Raw genomic sequence first — 14163 nt, 5'->3', positions numbered from 1 at the left:
TTGCGATCTTCAAAAAACCGTACTAAAGTGTACCCACCTGTGGCACGGATAACTCCTTCAAAAACGTTTTATTAATCTGAACCAGGCCTTAATTCAAGAGTTGAAAGCTTGCAGACCAGATATAATATCACTTCCAAGGCCTGAGATACATTATTAAACATTTTTTCGAGGTTCAAAGTTCAGGTTTTAAAAAACTCCGAAAAACGTGTATTTTACAGAACCCCACCTTAACTGCGTCGAGTTTATTTGAATTTATTAAAAGTCATAAGAATGCCTTCGTTTGAAGAAATGAACTGATAATTACTTTCCTTCACCTAGCACCCCAATCCTTTTCTCTACCACGCAAATGCCAAAGTCGAAAGAGCTTACTACTGAAAATGTAAACAACGAAATTCATCTATACTATATGGGCATAAAATACATCCTACTATATCCTGCAAAATTTAAATTTTTTGAAAGATTTTGTAGGTAGCTAGCTAGCTTGTTACAACGTAATTCTTGCTCATTAAAGAAGAGAAATTTGGAAACTATAGTAGTTAGCTATAGATAATTAAAAAAGAGGAATAACAACAGAAGTCATAGGTTAGAGCTAGCCATGGGATGGGGAGCTGCACTTGGAGGCTAACATTAGCTAGCTAACAGTACAAACTCAAGTAAACACGAGACGTTCAAAAATTTGTTTACATGATGTAATGCAATGTCTACCTTAGCATTAAGTTGTTTTGTTTGCGCTCTCTCACTTGCGGCTAAATCCCATTTGCTGTCATTTTCGGGGTAACACTGAGCTCTTCTCCCGAAACAGCTGTGAAAGTTGCATTATGCTTTTGCTTATATTTTTCTAGCGAGTCATCGGAGACTTATAATCAGCTAGATCGAGACTTTTTGACAATGAGATCGCTCTTTCTTAAATAATCATGCCGATGACAGGGATTTTGTTCCAGCGTGCATTTCTAAACCATAAAAAAAGCTTCATCAAGATTTTTATGTCTCTCTTCTTCATTCTTTTTCTTTTTTTGAGTTTACTTGGCCTGACTCGTAAGCTTATGGGATTTTCTTCTTGCTTTTATTGTTTACTACCCACGTCGAAACATTATTTTCCTTTACACCCTAGTCCTCTGAAATGCTCTTTTTTGTACTTTTACTCTCTGTAAGTCTCTGCAAGGTTTATTTTTATGTTATGGAGATGTTTATTTTTTCATCTTGATTCATTGTTCGTATTGCACTTCGTATTTTTTCGTTCTATTTTGGACTTCTATTACATTGCATTTTGTTTATATTCGAATGGTCCGTTTCGAATATAAATGCTATCCAAGCTGAACGAGCTTGGATAGCATTTGCATTGAATGCATTCAAATTTCTGAATCTACATAATTAAAAAAAAAAAAAAAATTGATCATTCACTGTAGCAGGCATGTAAATACTTAACACCTTTCAGCTGAGAAAGTCCTGATTTGGTAGCATTACTGCCACCGACAATTGCTTCTTAATTCTGTATTTATTTACAAGCTTCACTTTCAATCAAAGATCAAGAATAACAGTATGAAATAAACCGTTATTTAGTTTCAGCATAGTGTTAGAAATTTCAGCTTTTTTTGGTGAGTATTTTAACGACGCTACAACACTTTGAAGGAAGTAAATTCGGGAATTGTCTTGTATGTATGATTAATCGGGTTCTCTGCAATCTTTTTCACTTCAAAAATAATTTTTTGTTCTCTAATTTCAATTTCTAAATTTCATATAGCAAGTAGTTTTTACATGTCTTTTTATGTTAAGGGTACACATGTACACAGTACATACATTTATTCCACATTTCTTTATATACTTGTTATATTCGGTATGAAGGCACAGGTAAATAATAAAGATAACATAACTTCACAACACAACACCCAAGCATTGTTTTTCACATTTAGCATTCCATGTCTGACATGGCCTAATGAAGAAAAAATGCTTAAAAACAAGCGCTGTACTGAGTGGACATTTTCGTTAACGTTCTAAGTGTAATGTTCACATGTTGATCAATAAAATGTTTGGTAGACTTATGTCTCCTAAACTGCAATTACCGTAGTAAAAAGACATTTTGTAAAAGTTCTTCTTTTTAACAAATGCGAATTATAGTTTTCCTACTTTAATTCCTTATTAATTGATTTTGCTTCAGAAATAATGTTTTTTCCTGCTTAATCTTATTTTAAACTACCGTAAAGGGTGTTAAGAAAATGTAAAACAAAAGTGGCAAATAAAGTATGTGGTGCAAATGTTTTATTTACCTTTTTTTTTGTAAGAAGCGATGTTTTCTCAAGTTCCTTTTCCTCCTAAGATTCTGAACTATAATTTTCTTAAATCTGTTCCTTCTTACAACTGAAACTTACGAAAATGGGTGATTAATGAGATTGTATTCCAAGTTGATTAACTCGGTGAAGTCCCAACTCGATTGGAGAGATACATGTAGGAAGAAAATAAATGTTGTTAAAATCAGCAATGAGCTGTCTATAAAAGTTTTATATTCCAATCATTAATAACCCATTCCCACTATTGTATAGACATTGAAACGCTGGGTGAAACAAAAGAACGGAGACGTGTGTTTCTGAAGAGTGGTTAAAGAAAGTTAAATAGACGTCTTAAGCCAGTCAATATATGCATTTCAAGTTATATACTTGACATCCAAGTGACAAATATGGCGCGGTTAAGACGTTAGCTGTTGCTTGTTAGCAAACGGGGACAAGGAAAACAGAGAAATAGAATGTTTGATAAGGCTTTAACTAAGTGATAGAAAAATGTATGGGTCATCCTTTAAAATCTTTGTTTTTCCCGTCTTAAATTTTACAGTGACGATAATTCGAATGCAACACCTTCTGACAATGGAAACATTTTTTTTTCAGACAAGATGTTGTGTTAGACAAGATGATGGGAAACTTTAGAATCACAATCAACATTTTAGATATTCATATGCAGGATTTTTTGGGGAAAACAAAGTGTGATTCAGAACATATATTGTTTCTAGGAATAAAATTATATCCCTGCATCATCCCGAATTGCTAAACGCTTTTTGAATATACTGAATTTTGAAAATACAAATCCCAGTTATCCTTCATTTAAAATCACACGTTTTTTAATTACGTGCAACGGAAAAAAGAAAAAATTAAAATTATAGATTTTGCGTATGGTGTTTTCAGAAAATTCAAATCTTCAATTGGATATCTTTGAAATTGATATAAAAGCAAATCTGGAAATTCTATGATACAAATCCTGTTGTTGATCTGATAAAGAAAGAACAGTGATGAAGGGAATGTTAAAATAATTTTATAATATAGCATAAACTGTCAATTATTGTTTCTTTGAAGCAACACTTCAATTATTTTAAAAAGGCGTTTAAAGAAAGAAAAGAAAAGAAATATTTAAAGGAAACCATTTTTTAAACACAAACAAGAAGCCGTGCGGCTTAAAGATTTCCGCCATTAGCAATAATCTGAAAAAAGATATAAAATCGTGACATACATGTCACGATTTTATAGCTACAATACATTATCTTTCACTAAAAATATTTATCGATTGGTTTTAGCAATTTGATTAATTTGACTCGTTTAATTGTTACATTCAATTTGTGCATGGTTACTTATTTTATTTGATGTGCAAGCTAAAAGAAAGAGAAAAAAAGAATTTTGCCGCATTGTCAACTCAAAAAAGGTGGTAACTAAGGTGTTGCTAAGGAGATATATGGGTCCTAGGGATAAAATACAGACCAGAATTGAAAAAAAAATCGATCCAGAGAAATTGCACCGTTTCGGATCCGAATAACGTCATTAAACAGTTTTCCTAACCGGGAGAATCTATAAATCCCATATTCTAAAAATGAACAGTTTAATGACAGGAACATCAATATTTCCAGTAAAACGGATCTTTTTACCTTTATTATTAACATGAGAAAATATGTCTACAATCAAGGTTATTTATTTATTTCATAATATTTAAACAGCATTTCAGTTAAAATAAATTACTGCTATCAATGTGTGTCCTGTACAAAATGAAATTTGAGAAATACTAGGAGATATTAAAAATAATAAAAATTAATTATATAAATATATATTAAAAATAACATGGAATGGAATATAAATTTAAAAACACAAAGTGAAAAAGCAAGAAAACAAACAAAAACTGCCGAAAATGAAAAACAAGTAGTATGACTAGAGGTTGTGAAGACAGGAAAAAGGCGTAAGTTAAACCCAAAACACGCTTTAAGAAATAGATCTACAGAATCTATTTAGCGAAGTGTGTGCTCAGTTGCGACCTAGAAAAAGTGTGACTATTCCTCAGATTAAATGGTAAGTCATTATAAAGTTGACTACCAGAATACCTAAACGATTTTTCACCAAATTTCAATCTAAGTTTATTGCTATTACTAAGTTGTCACGCATTTAGCCATCCAAACATTTCGTCACTACTAGACACGCTTTCTTCTTCCTTCGATTTTCTAGTCTGCCTATCTTCACATCACCACAAACAATTGTTGTCCAAAGATGACAATTTTCTGTGTGTTTGTTAAGTAAAGGATAATTAGCGTAATGTAAAACATAATTAACCTTTCGTATATTTTGTAGGTGGCTTCTACACTAAGAAATAATCTTATTCGCTTGATTAGAATCAATCTTTCAGTTGTCTTCTTGTAAGCTTTCTAAAAGTTGTCGTTCACAGAGAATATCGAGTCTAGATGGTTACCCAAGAACGTATACAACGTTGTGTGATGTACAGGTTCTTTTGGATTTAATGTATTTCGAGTTTGTGTAGCAAGGCGTATAGCAGTTCCGAACAACATAATTTCATTTTTACCCTGTTTCAAATTCAATACTAAATCGTTTTCGTACACGTAAGTGTGTGTGTGTGTGATTTTTTACTTTATTATTCAGGATTTTCTCGATCGTTCGTGTTATCGGCTACGTAAACAAAAGTATCATCGGTATACTTAATGCATTTCGTATATACCTTTAGTATTGCTTTAGAAATATAAATTTATCACAAAATTTGAAAAATTACCAATTATCTTATAGTCTGAGCGTGTCAATGTGTCTGTGATAGGCAAAGTGGATGTTTTTTCCATTGATTTCTTAAAAAAAGCATGTCTCACACTTTAATCAACAAATTTAACGTCGCTACGTCGTTAACACTAATTTAACGTCAATATATGAACTTATTTGGTTCTTTGACGCGTCTTTATCACGTGTCCTAGTCTTTTTACGTCTTACAACTCATCACAAGTCGATAGAATTGGTACAGGTAGGATGTCGACTAGAGAGGCAGTTTCAGAACTTAAGGCTTACTTTGATGCTAAACTTTCTACTTTGAAAAGAGACATTGTATCTGAAGAAACCTCAAAGAAGAGAAAGAGAGAGCATGAATTTAAATATAAGGCGAATAAGAAGCAGTTTAAATTCAACCAAGAATTGAGAGAAAACCTTGAAGAAATTATGGAGTTAGTTCAAAATGGTTCTAGAAAAAGATCTACAAAGAGAATTGAAACCGCTATTGATGAGATCAAAGCAAGAAACAAACTCATACGCATCGCTTACAAGTCACCAGCTGGGTGGGGCACAGTAGCGGAATACGAATCAGATAGTATAGCGAGTGATTCTGCAGATGAGAAAAAAAATCAGAGCATCTGAGAAGAGAGCGTTGTCAAAACAACAAAAACGGAGAAAGATTGTGCCATCATCAACAATAACACGTAGAGACCAACACATCAATTCATCTTCAAGGGGGGCCTAGCTTCAGAATCACTATGCCTATAGCAACAACAAAACCGACAGACATCTGCTTGCAGTGTGGTGACCGTGGACACTGGAAAAGAGGTTGCACAAGGCCCTCAAGCAACAGGAATGATTAAAGATAAGTTACTTGATTTTGATTTTAACTTAGGGTTTTTAAGAGACAAAGAAAGGTCTTATAATAATCTTGAATTAGATTCAGACATTGTTAAGGGAAGACTGAAAAAACATTGGCTATTCTGGGAGCAGTTAGGGACTAATAAATTTATTGTAAATATGTTTTAAGAAGGATTCAAATTGCATTTGTTAAAAACACCAGAATCAAAACATTTCAAAAATAATCAGTCTGCTTTGACGTATCATGAATTCGTATCAAATTCCATTGACGAACTTTTCATAGCCCGTTCAGCAATCGAAGTACCTTTTAAACCAGAAGTTATTAATCCTTTATCTGTCGCTATCAGCTCGTCTGGAAAAAAGCGTCTGACTCTCGATCTTAGCCATGTAAACGAATGTCAAGAACACGTAAAGTTTGATGATTGGCGCGAGTTCCGTCAGTTTGTTCGTCCTGGGTCTTTTTATTCAAGTTTGATTTAAGAGAAGGATACCATCATGTCGATACATTCGCAGAACACCAAATTTACCTGGGGTTTTCCTGGAAAAGAAATAACAAAGAATCGTTTTATGTTTTTACTATTTTACCTTTTGGCCTTTCTTCGGCTCCAAATGGATTTACTAAGCTCTTAAGGCCACTAGTTTCTGTCTGGCACAAAGATTCAATAAACATATCAGTTTATATAGACGACGGTGCAGGAATTGAATATACATATGAGAAAATTAAGAAAGCAGCTAAGATAGTTTGTTTACTTTTGAAGAAATCTGGGTTTGCCATTAACGAAGAAAAATCAATATGGGAGCCGGTAAAATGTATGACTTGAGGGTGACAATAAATTTAGTACAAAATACTTACAAAATTAATCCAGAAGGTATCTTATCCATAATTTTAATAGCTGAATTCCTATTAAAAAGCCCTTACACTACTGCAAGATCGTTGTCTCGTTTAACAGAAAAAGTTGTTTCAACAAAATTTTTGTTATCAAACATAGTCAGATTAAAAAAGGCCTTCTCTATACAATGCAATCGACGATCAGTTATCATGGGACAGTAGATTGAACATTCTTAATTGTCACGAAGCGCATAAAGTGATTTTGTTTTGGAGAGATACAATAATCCCATTAAAGCGAAGATTGTTGTTTATCCTCATGCAAGTAACAATGGCCTAGAAGCCTTTAGGAGAATCAAAATGGGTTTGTTTTAAAATTTTAACCAACTTGAGAGTGTAAAGACCTCTACGTGGAGAGAGCTTGAAGCTATTAGATTTGCTTTAAAAGCGTTTGGAAGTCGTTTTAGAAACACTTGTATTTCTTGGAGAACAGATAACAAAGCAGCAATGTACGTAAGTAAAAATGAAAGTAGCAAACCTGATAGACTGACAAACTTTATAGATTTATAGTTATATAAAGTACTTCAATATTTCGTTCGACGTAACATGTGTTCGTAGGGAACTTAAGGTAAAAAACGGACTATTTTTCTAAATTGGTTTATCCTGATGATTGGAAAATAACTCCAAATTTTTTCGTATTTCTGAACACTAAATGGGGACCATTTACCATCAACAGGTTCTCTAACTTTGATTACAAAAAGGTTGACCGTTTTAACTCAAAATATCTCGTACCTGGTACAGAGGCTGTAGATGCTTTTTCTCAAGACTGGTGTTTCGAAAATAATTTCTTTGCCCCACCCCCCCCCCCCCCCCTCCGTGTCTCTTTTTATCAAAGTGATAAACCGGATTCTTCTTTTACCGCATTGGCCTTCCGCACAATTTTGGCCTCTCCTGCACATTGAAAATGGTTACAAGGAATTTATCTATGACTATTGGTTTGAGAGCAATACTTCTGAAATCTTGAAACAAGGACATTTTAAAGATTCTTTTTTGGGCTCTTCTAGATGTAAAGGAAGCATTGTTGCTTTTAAAGTCATTTGCTGACTTCGCAATAACTAAAATATAATTGAACGGGCTTTAAACATTTTGAATGTTGAAAACTAGGTTTTCTAGAGAACAGGTTCTCAATTTTTAAAACTAGGTTTTCTGGTTTTTAGCTTTGAAAACTAATTTTGAAAACATCTGATGTAAGAGGCCTTTAATATCATGGGTTTATATGTATACATTTAGGTCATTCCACTTACAGTATTGTAAATACAGTCGAAAATCCACAACTCAAGTCTCTTGCTGAAAAGTTGGACGACGCGTCTCTACATGCTCTTGCCGAGAACACAATAAAGAAATACCAATCTTATTTCAATAAGAGAAAATGGTGCGACCAGTTTTTGGAAGTCCTTCCATTGCCATCTAAACCCGAACATGTTGTCTTGTTCCTTGTCAGTCAATACAGTCAGGCGAATCTCTTAATGCTATCGAAAGTAGCTATTACGCAATAAGATATTTTCACAATATTTCCAGTTACGCAGATCCTGCGATATTGTGCGGATATATTTTGAATGCAGCTAAACGAATCTGCCACCATCCGAAAAAGAAGAAATAATCTGTCACTGTGGATCAGATCCACGAAATTTATAAAACGCTGAAAGGCGACAATAATACTTTATTAGACCTTGGAATTTTCACGATGATGATATTAGCATTTGCTGGCTGTCTTAGATATACGAGGTTATGAATCTAAAACTGTTAAACTGTTAATTTCAAAGCTTTTCATTGAAAAATCGAAAACCGATCAATATTGTGACGGATGCCGTGTGTTTATTTCCAAAAGATCATCTGACATATGTCCTGTTAAAATTCTAAGAAAGTACATCAACATGTCCTGCATCAGCGACGATGTAGAGTTTCTTTTTCCGACCAATGAACTTTTGCAAAACCTCTGCAACACATTGCATCAGAAAGAAAAATACACCAATTTCATATCCAATAGCTAGATCTGCAATCCTGAAATACATTAAAAACATCGGGTTAGACGAGAAACTGTTTAGGATGCATAGCTTCCGGCAAAGTGGTGCTACTGTAGCAGCCAAAAGACATGTAATCGATCGCATCTTTCAAAATCATGGCAGATGGAAATCTGTAAATGCAAAAAACGGTTATGTTGACGACAGTATTGAGAATTTGCTATTTGTTTCATTAGGGCTAGACCTGTAAATATTTTATTTGCATTGTAGCGATATACCATGTAGCTGCTGCTTCTGTTACAATCGCTACAAGTCATTTCTAGACTGACTCTACTAAGTGATAAAAAACTATAGATAATAATAAATAAAGTTATTTTCGTTTCAGATACGAATTGGAAAATAAATGAATTTATTTGCTTCTTTGGTGCGCCTTTATCACGTGTCCTAGTCTTTTGACGTGTGTATCGTCTTACGACTCATCACAAGTCGATAGCATTGACCCTCCCACCTAGATTATAAGGATATTTGTAGGACATATATTGAGGAAAGAAATATACACGGTATATTTTGTGTTAGATATTTTATGACACTCGCTGTACCTTTCTAGACTGACTCTACTATATAAAGAAATATAGAATAATAATAAATGAACTTATTTTCGATTGAGGTACGAATTAGCAAATAACTTCATTTAAATTAATGAAGTCATTACAATGCAGTGATATTTTGAGGCCAAAAATCATAGAAACAAGGTGGTGACGTCATTTATTTTTCACTTATGGGTAACTAAAAACAACCTGAGACCAAATTGGATAAGTTACCAAAACCTACGTCTCCGAATCCGTTTCGGATAGCCGGATTGATGACGTCATCACAACATCTCTAAACTTTAGTATATCTGTAACTGCTTGTCAAAAGTACATGATCTTATACATTTTCTTAATCAGTAAATTAAGATATATATGATAAATGCAACGAGTATAAAATGTTCTAAAAAATAATGTTTTGTACTTTGAGGGGAATTGGCTGATGTAAGCAGAATTTTCAAACCTTTATCTTGTTAAGCGTTCGTGAAAAGCACATAGTCATATACATTTTCTTGATCAGCATTTTAGGCTCTATACGGTCTTTATCGACTAGTTTTCATAATAAAATTTCATTTCTTGATATCCTTATTGAACATACTTCGAATACCTTTCACATTTATTTTACAAAAACCTATGCACGCTAGTTTACTCACCAACTGTTTAGGTTCTTTTCCAACCATATACAAAATTAATTTAATACATACTCTGATTGATAGAATGCTTTAAATAAACAACGATCGGAAATACATTGATCAAGACATCACGTTTCTTACTTCTGATACTTAATTATTAATTTTTCTCCTCAAAAACTAGTTGGTTGACATATTTCTGATTTTTTAAATGATAAGTTAACACAAACTGATAAATAATCAAATACTATAAAAAAAGATATTTTAGGTTGCCATTTGTTGGTAAGTATTCGACTATTATTCAAAGTGAAAATTTTCTTCTAGACAAATTTTGAAAAGAAGTAAATGTAAGTATAGTTAACATAAAATCACACAAAGTTAAAGATCTTTTGTCTCGTAAAGATTAAGTTCTAAAATCCTTTAAGTCTGGAATTATGTAGAAATTAAGTGTGCGGTAGCTGTAAGGCTTGCAATGTGGGTGAAACCACTAGACACCGGTTCAGTCAAATTAAGGAACATTTGGTTTCTGATAAACGTTCGCACATTTTTAAACATCTTGAAATGTCTCATTCTTGTAAAATGGTTTGTAATAAAAATCGTTTCCATTTTAAATCATGTTGATACTGATTGGCAACTCAAACTTAAAAAAGGTTAGCATAATTCCTGGTTAAAACTGGGTTTGAACAAGCAAGTCAAGCACTTGAGCATGCGGTTTATCTTATTTATTATTTTATTTATCTATTAATCTAAGCAGCTCATTTTTGACAAATTATTATTTGTATTTAATCAAAGTGTCTATTGTAACATTTTCGGCAGCAATATATATTTCCACGAAACTATTTTATCCACTATTGTACATTTTTTACCTAAGTTACCTATATACTTATTACACTTTTGTAGTTTTTGTACTTTTGAGAATTTCTCATTTTTAGTTGAGCTTGTAAAAACCTTATTAAATTGTAAACTTTTAAATCTATTCTAATGATTATTGTTGACACAATTGAAACAAAAATCTTAATGTGCTCAAAAAATGAAGTTTGTTATCATTTTTTTTTAAGATAAGAAGAAAAGTTGAAAGAGGCAAATAAGGCCAAAAAGTTGTTTATCACTTAATTTCAGAACGCTTTCTTTTTTAAAAATGCTTTAAAGAAACACTGCAATAGCATTTTTTTTAACACAAACTATCACATTATACTTTGAATTTTTTCAGGCAAAAGTAATCAATACGGCGTCCCACAATTGCCACAGCAAAACAAGCAAAAATAAAGAAGAAAACTTGTAAAAACATTTGATTTTGAGGTGAGGGATAATACTTCTTTTTCGACAATTTCCTTATTTCAGCCAGATAAATTCAATACCCAGCATTGAAAGTTAGTTTTCGCGTGTTTATTTTTCGTGCTTAACAACATAATATTATCTAAGTATGAATAATGTATGTGACCTACGTAAAATAAAATTATAATTCAATAAATGTTTAAAATGTTAGTATTGAGATAAGTATTTTTAGATGTGATTTGTGGTGCAGTGATAAAAAAACGTGAGACAAAAAAATTATGTGCTACATTTTTGATTAGCTGCATTTATACTGAAATAAACTTTTCGTCTGATATGAAAAGTTTATTTCAGTATATAATGAATGAATCCGTTTAACGAATCAATACATACCTCGACCTTGGGATCTTCTAATATAACTATCTACCATACTAAATACCTTATCGTCGATATTCTTTCAATTCGACCGTCTTAATATCATTATAACACATTTTTTTACATTTTTTTTCCTACAATTTTTTTTTGCTAACCCCACTTTTAATATAATGATTGAATTTTTTTGGCAAGAGATCAAATTGTATTACTACCTGTTGTCCAGGCTGCAAAATTAGTCAACGCCGATGAACATTCCGGCTCAGATAATTAGTTATCTCAGTATAAATACGACTGTTTCCATATAAATATATAATGAAATATTATATATGAGTATAATAATCACAGCTGTATTGTTGCTAATTTTGTATTTTTAATGGACCCATATATAATGAATATATGAAAAAGTTAAAACAGTATGTCAGATAACTTTTTTTTAGTTGTTTTTTTTTTAATTTTTAGTGTAACACAAGCTTATGTTTTACATTAACGATAACATACTTGTTTACAGCGTCACTGTTTTTACCTATAAAAGGAAAATAATTTTTAGATAGTCACTCTACTATTTTTATTTAGATGAAGTTTATCGTATTGCTTTTTCTTTTGGTTTGCAACTGTGTGGCTGTTGAATGCAACTGCTTCGGTAACACACGATTTTTTTTTAATTAAGTTATTCTTTTTATTAAATTATGTTATGTATTTTAAAATTGCTTGGATTAATTTTTTTAACAAATATTCTTACGTGCATTAAGAAAATAGAATAAATTACAGAATTGTTTGCAGAGCTCTAGATCTGTCTTTCGCCCAAGTTTTCTTTTTCCACATTTTTTTTGTTAACCCCTACTTTCAATTCAATTCCACCACTTCCTATTATACTAACTTATTTAGGCGATGTTTGCCGAATCATAAGTCTGAATGTTCCAAGCTGAAGAGTTTTATTTTCCTTATGCATACTAAATATAGGTATTTACAATTGAAGTTAATTAAAAAAAGAAAGACCTATATCTATATAACATATTAGGCAATTGGCGTTAGAGTAACTTCAACAAAAGGCACAATACCTTTTATTTATCCTGTTATGAACGCAAAAATGACATGTAAAAGAAAATACTTCTTAAAATCAAAATCAACATTCTCCTTTTATTGTCCTATCATATCTATTCAGGTTGATCATCCTCCTTTGTTATTGCATTATGTTTTAGAAGTAATTTGTGAAGGAGACACAAAAACAATAGATTGCTTACAAGGTGGTAAGATAAAGATAATTGATGCATTATATGGAAGAAAAGAGGGAAATCTTTGCGTTGAAAATTATAGCACAGACAGCTGTAAGGCAGCAAATTCACTTGCAACTGTTGTAAGTGAATGCGATGGCAAGCAGAGTTGTGATGTAACAGCACGGTCTGATGTGTTTGGAGGTGATCCATGCGGTGGCGTACATAAATACGCTAAAGTGGAATATAAATGCATCTATGGTGAGATGTCTTCATAATAGTTTTTATGATGAAAAAACGGGGTGAAGAAGGAAAACGAAAAGAACATATATAGCGTCTTCTTTCTCATTAATTTTTCTAGTATTAACAGTGGGCACTTCTTTGAGAATTCACGGGCATCGTTTTTTAGACTAAAATTTTTCTTTCATTTTGAATCTTACTGCAGACCTGAAAAAGCGTTGAAGCTATTTTGTTAAATCTAATATCACTGTCATGTTTGCTAAAAAATGAAGAGTAAATCTGATAACCTTTCTATACAACTGATTTCATGTGTTCAAATAGAATTATGATCAAAATTTTTGCAGCATTGATGAAATAACAGTAACTTTTTTGAAGTTACGACTTGTACAACTGGTGTTTAGATTATAACGACGATGCAACAAAAACTGTTCACGTATCAATAGTGAGTGACACAGAGATTATTGTGGCATGGAATGACAAAATATTTGGTGGTCACGATTTTTCAACATACTCCAATGTTCAAATTGAATATGATAACTATTATGAACCGACATATTCAAATTTTCTTACCATTCCTTATGCTAAACATGGCACTCGTATAAAAGAATTGGATTCCACCGCAATGTATGTGGTTTATATGACATATTACACAGATTCTTGCAAAAGAATTCGATGTTATCCAATATACGTACAGACTAAAACAAACGGTAAATGTTAAATGCTACCTTGTTTACATTTAATGACCTTAGTGTCGAAAATGCAGGTTGGCGTTACCATAACAGTAGAGTAACATCTATCGATTTTTTTTTTAACTTTGCTTACAGGTCATTTAGTGTTTACATAAAAGGAGTATATTCCTTTTTTAATTTTTTATTGACAGTCCTGTGCGAGTTTCTAAAGCTTAAAATCTGAACTGAGAAAAATGTTGGAATATCATCCACAACCAGTCCGTAATGTGTGCATTACCTTTCAGAAACTTTAGTAATTTTTCGCAATATAAAGTTACTACAAACACCAATAAATCACAAAACAATTTCGTTGCAGGTCAAATTTCGAAAGGTGTTTATGACGTGTTGCTTGAGCTCAGTCCTTCCAACGTAAGTACATTTCTAAACAGAATTTAATAAAAAAA

General features: G+C 32.2%; 1 protein-coding gene across 1 annotated transcript; it reads left to right on the top strand.

The window, feature by feature from the left end:
• Positions 1 to 11226: 11226 nt before the first annotated feature.
• LOC130654481 (latrophilin-like protein 1) lies at positions 11227 to 14163 on the top strand. The gene is made up of 3 exons (XM_057457073.1): positions 11227 to 12220; positions 12780 to 13052; positions 13433 to 14163. The coding sequence occupies exons 1-3, from the start codon at positions 12154 to 12156 to the stop codon at positions 13747 to 13749; spliced, it is 657 nt and encodes a 218-aa protein (XP_057313056.1). The 5' UTR covers positions 11227 to 12153; the 3' UTR covers positions 13750 to 14163.

This window comes from Hydractinia symbiolongicarpus, chromosome 8 (genome assembly GCF_029227915.1).
Source record: "Hydractinia symbiolongicarpus strain clone_291-10 chromosome 8, HSymV2.1, whole genome shotgun sequence".
Taxonomy (NCBI): domain Eukaryota; kingdom Metazoa; phylum Cnidaria; class Hydrozoa; order Anthoathecata; family Hydractiniidae; genus Hydractinia; species Hydractinia symbiolongicarpus.
This window is presented reverse-complemented; position numbering and strand designations above follow the sequence as displayed.